Genomic DNA, 14431 nt, shown 5'->3' on the forward strand with positions numbered 1-14431 from the left:
ATAGGGGTCCAAGGACTTGGGCCATCTTCTACTGCTTTCCCAGGCCATAGCAGAGAGCTGAATTGGAAGTGGAGCAGCCAGGACTTGAACCGGTGCCCATATAGGATGCTGGCATTGCAAACCAGGGCTTTAACCCACTGCACCACAGTGCCCCCCATCCTTGGTTTTTTTTTTTTTTTTTTTTGACAGGCAGAGTGGATAGTGAGAGAGAGAGAGAGACAGAGAGAAAGGTCTCCCTTTTTCGTCGTTGGTTCACCCTCCAATGGCCACTGTGGCCGGCACATCTCGCTGATCCGAAGCCAGGAGCCAGGTGCTTCCTCCTGGTCTCCCATGCGGGTGGCAGGGGCCCAAGCACTTGGACCATCTTCCACTGCCCTCCCAGACCATAGCAGAGAGCTGGACTGGAAGAAGAGCACCCGGGACTAGAACCCAGCATCCATTTGGGATGCTGGCACTGCAGGCGAAGGATTAACCAAGTGAGCCACGGCGCTGGCCCCAAGTTCTTTATTTCTAATATTTCTATCTGGTTCTTTTTTTAAGACCTCTATCTCTTTGCTGACTTTCTCATTATCTTGCACCAATTTCCTGATTTTGTTTAACTGTCTGTATTCTCTTGCACTTTTAAAAAAAAGGTTTATTTACTTGAAAGGCAGAGCTACACACACACACACACACACGGGAGGGAGAGAGAGAGAGAAATCTGCTAGTCCACTCCCCAAATAGCCATAATGGTCAGGACTGGGCCAGGCCAAAGCCAGGAGCCAGGAATTTCATCCAGGTCTCCAACATGGGTGACAGGGGTCCAGGAACTTGGGCCATCTTCTGCTGCTTTCCCAGGACCTGGATCAGAAGTGAAACAGGCAGGACTAGAACTGATGCCTACATGGGATGCCAGCATCACAGGCAGCAGGCATAACTCACTGCGGCACTACGCTGGCCTCTCTTGCATCTTTTTGAGTATCTGTAGAATCATTATTTTACATGATCAGGCATTTCATTAATCATTAATTATCATTAATTATTGTGTTCCTTTGGGAATGTAATATTGCCTTTATTTTTTGTGCTTCTTGTGTCCCTGTGTTGATATTTGCACATCTGGCCAGTCAGTTGTTTTGTCACCTTACAAAGGTAGCTTCTGTGCATTGAAGACTTTTTCCTAAAGATGAATCTGGCTGTTGGTTTGGCTGCCTACTTTGGCTTTAGTTCAGGTTGGACATTGAAGTGTAATCTCCCTGTGCTTTCTGATGGCAGTGGTGGGGGGGGATTAGGGTGTGTGCTCCTGTCATTCCAGCAATGATGTGTGGTTCCCAGTGGCCATGGCCGGGATCACAGCAGTGCCAGGCCCCAGTATTGGTGGGTATGCACAGCTGCCCATGCCCACCAAAGCCAGGGTGGCTCAGGAAGGGAGTCCCAGCAGGGCCTGGCCCAAGTGCAGGGTGTGTGCGCGCATGTGTCTGCTTGTAGCCACCAACGTGAGGGAGAGCTCAGGGCTTGGCACTGCCATAGGGAAAGTAGTGTGAAAGGCAAGCACCCTCACTTCCAAGGTCCTGGAAGCAGGACCCACCCTAAAAAGCTGAGCTGCCTGTCCCTTGTGGGGCAGGACACTGCTTGATAAGGTGATGAGGTTGTGGTTGCTGCTGGTGTGTGAGGCTGCTGCCCTTTTTGTTAGTTGTGTGGAAAGTCTGTGGAGTCCCATGGGGGGGAGATGAAGGGCTTTTACAGAAGCCTGGGTTTCGACAGTAACTCCTTTTTCAAGATGGAGTCACGTTTCCAGGGCTTGTTCCTTGGGGTCTTGTGGGAGACAATGTGAGCTCCTTTCCGGAAGCAGAATTACCGTGTGTACTCCCAAGTACTCACTTCCCTGGGCTGTCAGTCTGGTGACTGGTGACTGTGGGTCCCTTCTGTAGCTAAGAATGCTGGTATCTGGTGTTGCATGAGATGAGGTCCGCTAAAGCTCCCCTGTGTAACCTTTGCCCTGCGGTGGGGATCTCTCTGAGCTGTGGGGCCATGGCGCAGTTGCTGGTGCACTGTCTCACTCTTTATGCAGTGGGGCTCTCTCTGAGCTGTGGGGCCATGGCGCAGTTGCTGGTGCAGGGTCCCTCTGTGCAGTGGGGCTCTCTCTGAGCTGTGGGGCCATGGCGCAGTTGCTGGTGCAGGGTCCCTCTGTGCAGTGGGGCTCTCTCTGAGCTGTGGGGCCATGGCGCAGTTGCTGGTGCAGGGTCCCTCTGTGCAGTAGGGCTCTCTCTGAGCTGTGGGGCCATGGAGCAGTTGCTGGTGCACTGTCCCTCTGTGTTCTGCATCAATGCGGTTCCCAAGACTGAGTTCGTGTGCAGAGTTCGTGTTCTCCCTTAAAATGCGGTTGTTTCCTTATTTTGGTTCTTCTCTGTGGAGGCTGTTTGAATCCTGGGCATCTCTGTTTGTCCATCGCGGAGAATCTAAAGCCAGTGAAATTAAGATGAGCTTCCGGTCGGAGGATATGTGGTTGACTTTGTCTCCCCAGACCCGGCTCACTGCGCTCCTGCTTCCCGAGGCGGGGCGCAGAGGCTCACGGGAAACGTAGTCTTCCGCCTCTCATGACATCGGCAGCACAGGATCTTGGGAAAGGCCCTCCAAGCTCCTTCTGCGCATGTGCGGCCCCGCCCACCCGCGCCATCTTCCTGGAAATTGCAGATGCTGCGCTCTCCCGACGCTGTTCTGCGCGTTCTGGGTTGGGCGACTGTGCAGCCGCAGGTCGGTGTGCGGGTGAGAGGGGCCCTGGGGAGCGTGACGGGTCTCCACGTGGCGGGAGCGGAGCGCCGGTGGGTCCCGGGCGGCGGGGCCTGACGCGCAGGTGCGAGCCGGCCCGGAAGGTGACACTGGGGTCAGGTCCTCTGGTCCGGGGCGGAGGAGCAGCGGCTCGGGCTGGGCCGGGTGCTGTCAGGAGGCCGGGCGTGCTCCCGGGAGCTCTGCAGATGGGGTGGCAGTGGGGCCGGGCGAGCCCAGCGTGGGCGCGGAGGAGCGGGCCGTGCGCAGGAGCTTGGTGTGGGCGTCGCAGGCGTCCCTGTGCGGCGCTTCAGGTACTGCCCGTTCCGCTTGGTGGTCGTTGGCGGGGAGGGGGATAACGTTCACACCGATGGAACTCACTAGTCACGCGGCGATGCACGAGGCCGAGAAGCAGGGAGAGGGTCGGGGTCGGGCGGCCCGGGGAGTCCTCACGCTGCAGGGCAGTTCCAGCGGGGCCCGCGGCTGCAGTCGCCAGGGTGACGCTGACTGACAGGGCCATCTGCAAGCTGGAAGGTTCCCTTTCCCCTGGTGTTCGGCTGGGGCGTTTCTGTTGCACCACCCCCGGTGTTAACTTGGGCGGAGGATTCTGGTTGGCTGGTACAATGCCGTCTCCTCGGGTAAACGTGCTTGTTTCAAACTGGAGTCAGTCTTGCTGTGTCCCTGAGCGTGAGGCGGGGTGAGGTCCACATTCCAGCTCTGCTGGGGCATCCTGTGACTCCGTCACCATCTGCAGGTGAGCGCGCTCAGGCCGGAAGTCAGCGTGGCGTGTGCGACAGTCTCTGTGGCAGTGCGTTTGAGGGGTTTCAGTGTGTTTTCAGCAAGTGCGCTTTCTGCTGCTCTCCCAGTTTCCGGAACAGTGAGTTCTGTCAGGGAGGTTGGGGTGGTGGGTGATGATAATTTTTTCTTTGGAATGAAATAGTTACTGTACTGTATGAAGGGAACTCCACTTGAAAGGATACCCCTTTGGCCAAGTCCCAGAAAGGCGAAGATACTAGCTTTGCATAGCCCAAATAATCATTGATCTGTCTACCCAGGGTGAACAAGATTTGAGCGGTACTACCTTGGCTCATTGATAAACTCAAAGACTGGGTGATACGGAAAGGTTTGAACTAACTTTCCTAGGGGAGATGTGAATGATAGGCAAAGGCCTAGGAAATGTTCGTTGAGGGCGTGGCCTGTGATGAGGGAGAACCTGTCTACTTTGCTTCCTAACACACTCCCGTTACTTCATTCTACTCATTATTTTCAGAATTAGAGCTCTCAGACTGAGTCCGTCACCACGCCTGGAGACACTCTGATGCTCCCTCTGTTCTGATAGTTCTTCTTGGTAGCTCAGGGTCAGCCTGAGTCTTTCTGCCAGGAAATGAGTGAGTTGACCTGCATCCCATAATTTATAGATGTCAGGCATCCTGACTTTAAGAATACATACATTTATTTGTTTATGAGCACACGAGAGCACATTTCTGCGTCTGTAGGTTCACAGGCCAAATGCCTACAGAGGTGTGACAGCCAGGCTGAAGCCAGGAGCCAGAATTCAATCCATTTCCCATGTGGGTGACAGGAACCCAATTATTTGAGCCATCACCATTGCCTCCCAGGTCTACACTGTCAGGAACTGAAGCCGGCTGTGGGACACAGATGTCTGAAGGGGCATCTTAACGCCTGGGCTGAACACCTGCCCCGCTCTGACTTCTTGACTAGTGTTGTCTGTTTTGCCATAGTTCATTCAAAACTCATTTGTTTTTGAGATCAGTTCCAGGAACTACATTCAATTTAGAATAAATATTTTAGAAGACTTTGCCTTGAACGTGCATATCCTTTATCCCCTAACATTTCCTGTGGATTGTGGAGTTCAGCAGGTTTGTAATATAGTTTTCCCCACTTAAAATCATAAATGCTATGGAAAAATACTATGAGCCTGTTTTCCTTATTTAAAATGGGAAAACTAGACTGGATCATACTTTTACTGCTAATTAGTTTCTTAAAATATAAACAAAACACTTTGTGTTGCTATATGGGGGCAAACTGTTGAAATCGTTACCTAATATATACTAAACTGATCTTCTGTATATAAAGAGAATTGAAAATGAATCTTGATGTGATTGGAAAGGGAGAGGGAGCAGGGGGGGGGGGAGGGTTGTGTGTGGGAGGGAAGTTTTGGGAGGGGGAAGCCATTGTAACCCATGGGCTGTGCTTTGGAAATTTATATTCATTAAATAAAAGTTTAATAAAAAAGATTAAATAATTATAATGTGTAAAAAAATATAAACAAAACAGAATACAGTACTCACATATAAATAAAAATGTAAAATATAGCCCTAGGATCTCGACGATTCTTGGGAAATTCACATGGCCTTTCTGTGCCAGCAGCCTTCTCTCTGGTTCACATTTATCATCCTATTGAAAATTTCCAGGTGTGAAGGTGAAATTCTGTTGATTATATTTGGCATGTAATTCAGTTCTTTCTTTCCTGTTTACTGACATACCAGTGTTTGATATGTAATAAATTAACAAAAAACTTGACAATGTTATTTATATTCTGAGTCAGCATTTTGAATCGGTTCAGCTGGGCAGTTCCTTTCCTGCTGTTGCTTAGGATCACAAATGAGGTTCAGTCATCTGGTGCCCTGAAGATGGTTTTACTCATGTATGGTGATTTGTGCTGGCTCCTGGGGACGCCCTGTGTCTCCAAACAGGCAAGCCCTGGGCTTCACAAGATACCAATACTGCAAGAAAATGAACTCTACCAGGCAAATACTTTTCCAAACTGTGGATCACATTTACTATGTCCTGTTGGTTAAAGCAAGTGAAGTGGCAGTCAAGGGTCATTGTGAGGAGAAGCTAGAAGAACGCGTGGATCCAAGGAAGTATGTTTTTTGGAACCATTACTAGAAAAGTATACAATAAACATACATTTTGGCCGGCGCCGCCGTAGCTCAATAGGCTAATCCTCCGCCTGTGGCGCCAGCACACCAGGTTCTAGTCCCGGTTGCTCCTCTTCCAGTCCAGCTCTCTGCTATGGCCCGGGAGTGCAGTGGAGGATGGCCCAAGTGCTTGGGCCCTGCACCCGCATGGGAGACCAGGAGGAAGCACCTGGCTCCTGGCTTTGGATCAGTGCGGTGCGCCGGCCGCAGCGGCCATTGGGGGGTGAACCAATGGACAAGGAAGACCTTTCTCTCTGTCTCTCTCACTGTCCACTCTGCCTGTCAAAAAAAAAAAAAAAAAACCCACATACATTTTTGTACCATTTTCCTATGCAATTTTAGACAGAAAATGATGCAGGATGCATTCTTCCTGTGAAATTTAGGTATGTAAAAGTAAGAGATGTTCAAGTGGAAGTACTTAAGAAGTCCAATGTGGTATATCCATGTTAACAGGAAAATACTAATATTGCCTGAACATTTTTCTTTTTCTTTCTTTCTTTTTTTTTTTTAACAGACAGAGTAGACAGTGAGAGACAGAGGGAAAGGTCTTCCTTTTTCTGTTGGTTCACCCCACAATGGCCGCTGCGGCCGGTGCGCCATGGCTGGCACACTGCGCCGATCCGAAGCCAGGAGCCAGGTGCTTCTCCTGGTCTCCCATGCAGGTGCAGGGCCCAAGGACCTGGGCCATCCTCCACTGCACTCCTGGGCCACAGCAGAGAGTTAGACTGGAAGAGGAGCAACCGGGACAGAATCCGGCGCACCGACCGGGACTAGAACCCCGTGTGCTGGCGCCACAGGCAGAGGATTAGCCTAGTGATCCGTGGCGCTGGCCCTAAACATTTTTTCTGTAACGTAAATGTTAATGACAGTGTACTGTTTCTTCCTTTGGTGTAGAATAATTTATTCTTAAAATTTTAAGTTGTTTCTTTTCAATAAAGTTAATTTGTACAAAATCAGTAGCAGATATATGTTTTTTCTTAACCTAATGATAACTTGTGTTTATCCTCTACCAGTTAATGGAGTTGTGGGTGCTCCGTCAGTGTGGTCTTTTCTGCCCCCCTGGTGTAAAGGACTGTCCCCCCCCCCCCCCCAGGGAAGCTTTTGTTGTCCTTTTTTCCAGCTGATGTGTCCCTTGTTCTCTGGCCCACCCAGATCTTACTTTGTGCAGCAGAATCCAGGAGCGAATGGGACCGTTCTCTCACTGATGCCTTCATTCGCCCTCTCTTCCAGGTAGAATTCCAGTCGTCTACATACTTACCAGAACAGAGAAAATGAACACATCTCCAGTAAGTTGTGTATTTCTCAGTGTGTTTTACACTGTGTTTCAGGAGCTTTATGAGGATTTGTTAACTGAGATGGAAAAATAAGAAATAAAATTCACCGTCAGAAAAATATACACAAACAAGATAAAGTTGGCTTGGTTATAAGACTTTAGAGCCATCTAAGCTGAATGCAGATCGGTTTCTGGCTTTTTGGACCAAAAAGACACATGTATTACATAAGATGAGATGACCATAAGATGAGAACATGCTAAATTATCTTGGGATTTGAAGTGTGAAGCAGAATTTTTATGGGTCACATACAGGATGTGATAGACAGTGTTTGCGTTCCAACCTGGAAATACACATTTTAAATTTGTAGTGTAATAGTTTATGTAGTGCCAAAACACAGATCCATAATAAAGTATTTCTGAAGATGCTAAAATAGTGTATCCCTGGATAAATTTTGGAAAACTGTACTTGATTCACAGATAGAACCAGGAAAGTGTGTAGGAGAGAAGCTACTGTAGGCCCTTAAATAACTCTCCGTGCATTTCTCTCATTTCCTGTGTATATAGTTGTACGACAGACTGACCGAAGTTTTGTTTTCATGCAAATATTTCTATTCATGTGTACTGTAACTCACGTGTAGTCTTACTTCAGTTCTTCAGCGTTTCAGTCAAATCCAAAGACGATGCTCTGGGTTTCATTGCTTGAGTCTTCAGCTGTATTTGGAACTACTGTCCCTGTTCTTTCCTTAACATTCATAGCTCATTCAAGGGCGCCCTCTGATCCCCATTCATCTGTCTCTGCAGTGTTCCTCGATTGCACTGTTTCTCTCCGGCAGGTACCTCTTCCCTAGCCGTTAGACCATGGATTCAGTTCCCTGTCAAATGCTTTTTTGTTGCTGCCCACAGGCATCTCAAGCTCAACAAATCCAAAGTGAAAACCAGATCTTTCATTTTCCCTTATACTCATGTATGACCCAAACCACCAAAATGGGATTTTTCCTGAACTCCTCCTCTCTTGGGTTAATCCCATTTGGCAGCAAGTCCGGCTACTTTCCTTTTGTCTTACATTATTTATTCTAATGCCTGCATGCATTGCATGTAAAGGAGGAAGAGCTGTTGCTGCTGAAAACCCAATATTTAATTTTTTCAAAAAGATTTATTTGAAAGGCAGAGAGAGAAATCTTCTACTCCGCATTTCACACCTCAGATTTCTGCAACCGCCAGGGCTGAACCAGGGTGAAGCCAGAAGCCAGTGACTCCGTCTGGGTTTCCCATGTGGGTGACAGGCCCGAATACTGGGGCCACCAACCACTGCTTTTCCAGGTGCATGAGCAGGGAGCTGGATCTGAAGTGGAGCAGCCGGGACTTAGAAACAGCACTCAGATACAGGATGCAAGTGTTCAGGTAGCTGCTTAACTCATTGCTACAGTGCTGGCCCCTAACTTTTTTTTTTTGTTAACATTGGAACTGTCGGCTGGCGCCGCAGCTCAATAGGCTAATCCTCCCCCTTGCGGCGCCGGCACACCGGGTTCTAGTCCCGGTTGGGGCACCGGATTCTGTCCCAGTTGCCCCTCTTCCAGTCCAGCTCTCTGCTGTGGCCAGGCAGTGCAGTGGAGGATGGCCCAAGTGCTTGGGCCCTGCACCCCATGGGAGACCAGGAGAAGCAACTGGCTCCCGGTTTCGGATCAGCGCGGTACACTGGCCGCAGCTTGCCAGCCGCAGCGGTCATTGGAGGGTGAGCCAACGGTAAAGGAAGACATTTCTCACTGTCTCTCTCTCTCACTGTCCACTCTGCCTGTCAGGAAAAAAAAAAATGAATAGGGGGGCCGGCGCTGTGGTGTAGTAGGTAAAGCCACCACCCGTGGTGCCGGCATCCCGTATAGGCGCCTGTTTGAGTTCCGACTGCTCCACTTCCCATCCTGGCCTGGGAAAGCAGTAGAAGATGGTCCAAGTCCTTGGGCCCCTGCACTTGCATGTGAAACCTGGAAGAAGCTCCTGGCTCCTGGCTTCAGATGGGCGCAGCTCTGGCCGTTGAGGCCATTTGGAGAGTGAACTAGTGGATGGAAGACTTTTCTCTCTCTCTCTCTCTGCCTCTGTCTCTCTGTAACTCTACCTTTCAAATAAATATAAAAAATAAAATAAATGAATAGGGAAAAATAGATGTATGTATCAATCATAACGCTGATTACAGACTAGAATTTGGTTAATAATTGGTTAAAAATGAACTTCTAGTTGTGATAAAATATACCTAACCTAAAATTTCACACCGTTTTTAAATGCGCAGCTCAGTGGCACTAAGTATATTCAGATTACTCTGCCGCACCTGTCTTCAGAATTTGTTTTTCCCAGATGAGACTACATACACATCAGACGCTAACTGTGTTCTCCCTCACTGTGACCCTGGTGGTCACCAGTCCACTTTATGTCTGAATGTATCTAGTCCAGGAACCTCATGTAAGTGGAATCATACAGTATTTGTCGTCTTGCACTTGGCTTACTTCATATAGTGTAATGTCTTCAGCATTTATCCGTGTTGTGTAATTTGTCAACATCCCCTTACTTTCCAAAGCTCGCAGTACCACATTGTATATAGTTGTGGTTTGTCTCCTCCAGAACGCAGGCTGGGCTTTCCTGCTCTTGGAGGTGATCAGGGTAGATGACTTCAGGACTGTGGTGTTCAGTGTGTGGTGATGAGGGTCAAGTGAGGTCTTCTGGGTGCAGCACGCATGATTGAAGGAATACTGGTGGCTTTGTAAGAATTCAGAGACCTGAGGAGACACAGTTGCATTCCTGTCTTTTGTGCTACTTGGGACTGCCAGCAAGAAGGCCTTTGGCCAGAACCACAAACCAAAAGAAGCCTCTTTCCTGTGTAACTTGCTTAGCCTGTGGTATTGTGGACTGGCAGCACAGAAAATGGACTAGGAGCTGGCACTGTGGCTCACTTGGTTAATCCTCCACTTGCGGTGCCAGCATCCCATGTGGGCACCGGGTTCTGGTCCCGGTTGCTCATTTTCCAGTCCAGCTCTCTGCTGTGGCCTGGGAAGGCAGTGGAGGATGGCCCAGGTCCTTGGGCCCCTGCAACTGCATGGGAGACCAGGAGGAAGCTCCTGGCTCCTGGCTTCAGATCGGTGCAGTGCCGGCCATGGCAGCCATTTAGGGAGTGAACCAACGGAAAGAAGACCTTTTTCTCTCTATCTCTCATTGTCTAACTCTCTCTGTCCAAAAAAAAAAAGGAAAAGAAAAAAGAAAATGGACTAGTAGCACCTGTGTACATATTACCTCTGGTATATCCAGTCTTCCTTCCAGAGGAGCGTACAATTACTTCCCCCTTCCATCCACTGGAAGTGATGCTTCTATGGACATAGGTGTACAAGCATCTGTTCTGGTCCCTGCCTTGACTTCCTTTCCTTTGGGTGTATCCTCAGGAGTGGAATTGCTGGGTCCTATTATAATTTTATGTGTAGGTTTTTCAGGAATCTCTATAAATTCTTTTATTTATTTGAAAATCAGAGTTACACAGAGAGAGGAGAGGGAGAAAGAAAGATAGAGAGGTCTTCTGTCTGCTGGTTCATTCCTCAGTTGGCTGCAACAGCCACAGCTGTGCTGATCAGGAGCCAGGAGATTCTTCTGGGTCTCCCACGCAGGTGGGCCATCTTCTCCTTTCCCAGGCCATAGCAGAGAGCTGGATTGGAAGTGGAGCAACTGGGTCTCGAACCGGCGCCCCTCTTGAGATGCTAGTGCTTCAGGCCAGAGCATTAACCTGCTGCGCCACAGTGCCACAGCGCCAGCCCCTCTCAATACATTCTTAAGGTTCTGCCAAGGGTGACAGTTTCATACTGCCTTTCCGCACTGGTTCCACATTTTACATCCACACCAGGGTGTCTTTAGAATTCCAAATTCTCCACGTTATTGTCAAACCCTTGTTTTTGTTTTTCATGATGGACATTGCAGTTTTCATTTACCTTTCTCTGGTGACTAGTGATGTTGAGCATCTTTTCATGTGTTTATCAACAATTTGTATATCTAATTTGTAGGAATATCTATGATTTTGGTCTTGGGATTTATGGCTCAGTACATCTTGCATCTTCAGGAATATCCACACAGTGCTTAGTAACGCCAGTCAGGTCAATATACTGCCATTCATGTTTATCAGTTACTACAACAGGAGTATTTATTAACCAACTTTAATTGTGGACTTTTTTGTTTCAATGTTCTGTGGTTTTTATTTTATGTCATTTGAGGCTTTGTTTTGGGTCATATGCACATTGATAATTTTAGTGTTTATGATTGGTGTATCTTTCTCTCCTTTTGCTTTCAGTCTGTGTGTTTGTATTTAATATGTGGCACTTATGGGTAGCAAGTGTCTTGGTTTTTTTTCTTCAAGTCTGACAATCTCTGCCTTAAATGTTCATTCCATTTATGTTTGAGATAATTATTAGTATGGTTGAAATTAGGTGTGTGGTTATTTTCTATTTTCACATCTGAAATTTTCTGTGTCTCTTATTTCTTTCTTTAGTGCCTTCTTTTTGGTGAATCTGATGTTTTTATTTCATTTTAGTACTTTTATTGGCTTTTTACCTGTATTTATAGACTGAATTGTGTTTCCCCCACTGCGCTCTGGCATCTCAGTCACTAGGCCAAAACCTGCCCCTAGATTTCTTAATACTGAGCTTTCCTTGAACCTTGAAAAAGCAATTTGAAAATTCCTTCTCTGTTATATTCCATTGGCATTTCCCTTCCCCTATTGACAAATGTCAGTATTTCCTCAGATTTAGTAGTTGTTCTTTTTCTTCTTCCAGTCTCTTACCTTCTCTTTGAACTCTCACTCTGATGGCTTTGGACATCACTGAAATTCCTCGGCTTTCCAAATCTTTATCTTCAGTGTAAATCTCTCTCTCACCTTTGCTCTAGATTGTAAATCCAGTTGCACATGTCTGTATTTTGACTACAGAACCATCAGAAACAATGTGTCTGAGGTCACTCTTCTTTCCATCATATTCTTTTTCCTTTTCCCCATTTTCAGTTACAGTGCCAGTATCTACCTGGTTACTCATGCAGACAATGAGAATGAAACTCTAGTTTTTATTCTGTGTATACATTACTGCTGAATTCTCTTTTGGGGGCTCCATCTTTCCTTGTTTTTCTTGTGGTCTCATTTGTTTCCTGATGTACTGGTCATGTCTCTGATTTCTTCTACTCTCTCTCTTCCTGGGGGGAAGATTGTTAACATGTAAACCTGGCTAAGCAACCTATCATTTTTTATTAGGTCCCTCACTTTTTACACGCTATGTTTTAAAACGTAGGTAATCACTTTGATGTGAATATAGCAATTCTTTTGGATGTTGAAGAGAAACAAAGATGTTTGTGAACATACTTAACTAAAAGTTTCTTATTGTTGAGTGAAGATAACTGTGCAATGCAGAATCACTCAGTTATCAGTGTCTTGTACACCTTAACTGCCTTCAGTGTCATCACAGCCCAGGAGCACTCATCTAGACCTGGTGTTGGTGGTTCCCTTCACTTAGTGTGTGTTCTTTGTGCTTTTGCCATCTGATTTCTGTTGCTTCATATTCATGAAAACACATTTGTATAAAATATCTAAATATCTTTGTTTTTTTCAGTGAAGAGCAACCTGATAATAGAGAAAACCTTATTTTTTTTTCTGTTCTGCATTGAACATGTATCTCAGTTCATCTAGCCTGTTATTTGATGTATGTATTTATAGTTTATCTCTTCAGACTACACTGAGCTTTTGGGATTCTAATTTTATTGATCCTGTTGTTAATGGGAACAAGAATAGTTCCAGGCATGCAAGGGAAACTAATGTGGTATTTTTTGGGAAATTCAGAGGCAAGATATTTTTGTTGTAAGTTTTCTTGGTATCATCATATAGAATTCAAAGTAAGAGATACCTTATGTAAGATACACATAGAACGTACAGAAGAATCAACTCTGTTTTCTTGTCTTGTGAACCAGAGCTAATATGTTGAGGAGAAATGTGCTGTTTGTTACAGGGGTTGGTGTCGTTTGAGGATGTGGCTGTGGACTTCAGCTGGGAGGAGTGGCAGGACCTGGATGATGCTCAGAGGACCCTGTACAGGGATGTGATGCTGGAGACCTACAGCAGCCTGCTGTCCTTGGGTGAGTGAAACTCCCCAGTAATTCCTGACTGGAACGCGTTCTTTTTGGACAAATAAATGAATGCTTTGTAAATGCTAGTTAGTTGTAAGATCCCAGTTTGTAGAGAATATAGGTATAGCACTCTCTGGTGAAATGTTCAAATTTCCCTTTTCATCGCACAGTTCCTGAAGCCAAGCTATTGTCCTTCAAAGGGCCTAACTTCCTCTTAACAGGGTCCTGCATTACCAAACCTGAGGTGATCTTCAAGTTGGAGCAAGGAGCAGAGCCATGGATGGCGGAAGAACCCTCAAACCAGAGCCAGCCAGGTCAGTCAGTGTAGACTGGGCAGGGAGGGTGGGACAAGGAGAACTCCGTCAACTGCTGAAATGTTTTCAACAATGTTTTCCCCTAGCCCTACCCCTGAGGACTGCTGGTTTCATGCATCAGACACATGGACCATGCAGTCTCCAAGGAAGGCTCTCACATGTGTGTCTAGCTTCTTGGACATTTAAGGGGAGGCAGTTTTAGAGAGAGATTTATTTACCTGACTTAGCTTAATTTTAAGTTGACAGTTTGCCAAATTTGCCATATAACATATGAGGGAGGGTGGTCTAAAGTCTGGAGGAGACAAGTACATCACTATTAGAAATACAAATTTGCAAATTGGTAGCTCACAGGTAATATTGAACGTCATACTTAGGAGGCATTCTCCTAGGATGACGATGATAATGAGGAAAAGGGATCCGTGAGTGAGCCTTGTGTGCCACCGCCTCAGAAATCATGACTAAGCAGGACCCAGCAGAGGAACTGAGAAACAGTGGTTTGGAACTTCAGAGAAAAACCAGGAGATCCTGGGTCTTGAGGCCAAGTGAATAGTTTTGTGGTGAAGGACTCAGATTTGTTTGGAGGTGGATTTTGAAGTGAGTGTTCTCCCTTTCTCTTTCAAAATCATTCTAAATAAAGAAATACATAGGCGATTCAATTTTTTGTGGAAGTAGGTGACAGCTGAAACTCCAACACAGAAAACAAAGCCTTCCAACATAGTGAGTGACCAAGCAGGAGTGTGTATACCAGGAAATGAGGGGAGAATGGTAGAGCCATTGATTTCAAATGGAACCTGAAATGGTGGGCACAGACGAGGCCACAGAACCAAATCCACTAGAAGAGGGTGCCAGTGGTCTGTAGCTTTCCTGGTTTTGTTATTGTTCTGAGAAGCAGAAGGTGTCAAATTTCTTCAAAGGTATTGAGAACCTACCTTCATCTGATGTTGGGGAATGCACTGGAAAACCCCCTGTGCCTGCAGGCATTCTCTGGGAAGAGTGGAAAACTAACAAACACAGGTTCAAATCCTGTT

At 46.7% G+C, this 14431-nt stretch overlaps 1 protein-coding gene across 4 annotated transcripts in view; it reads left to right on the forward strand.

Moving 5' to 3' along the window:
• Positions 1 to 2646: 2646 nt before the first annotated feature.
• LOC133754979 (zinc finger protein 717-like) overlaps positions 2647 to 14431 on the forward strand; it is a 29936-nt gene continuing 18151 nt past the window's right edge. For all 4 annotated transcript variants that reach the window (XM_062185304.1, XM_062185305.1, XM_062185302.1 and 1 more), the window contains exons 1-4: positions 2647 to 2730; positions 6918 to 6973; positions 12972 to 13098; positions 13311 to 13403. In XM_062185304.1, coding sequence (XP_062041288.1) covers positions 6959 to 6973; positions 12972 to 13098; positions 13311 to 13403 — 235 coding nt within the window. In that variant the 5' untranslated portion in view covers positions 2647 to 2730; positions 6918 to 6958. The remainder of the gene's footprint in view (positions 2731 to 6917; positions 6974 to 12971; positions 13099 to 13310; positions 13404 to 14431) is intronic.

This window comes from Lepus europaeus, unplaced genomic scaffold, assembly GCF_033115175.1.
Source record: "Lepus europaeus isolate LE1 unplaced genomic scaffold, mLepTim1.pri SCAFFOLD_364, whole genome shotgun sequence".
In the NCBI taxonomy this organism is placed as follows: Eukaryota; Metazoa; Chordata; class Mammalia; order Lagomorpha; family Leporidae; genus Lepus; species Lepus europaeus.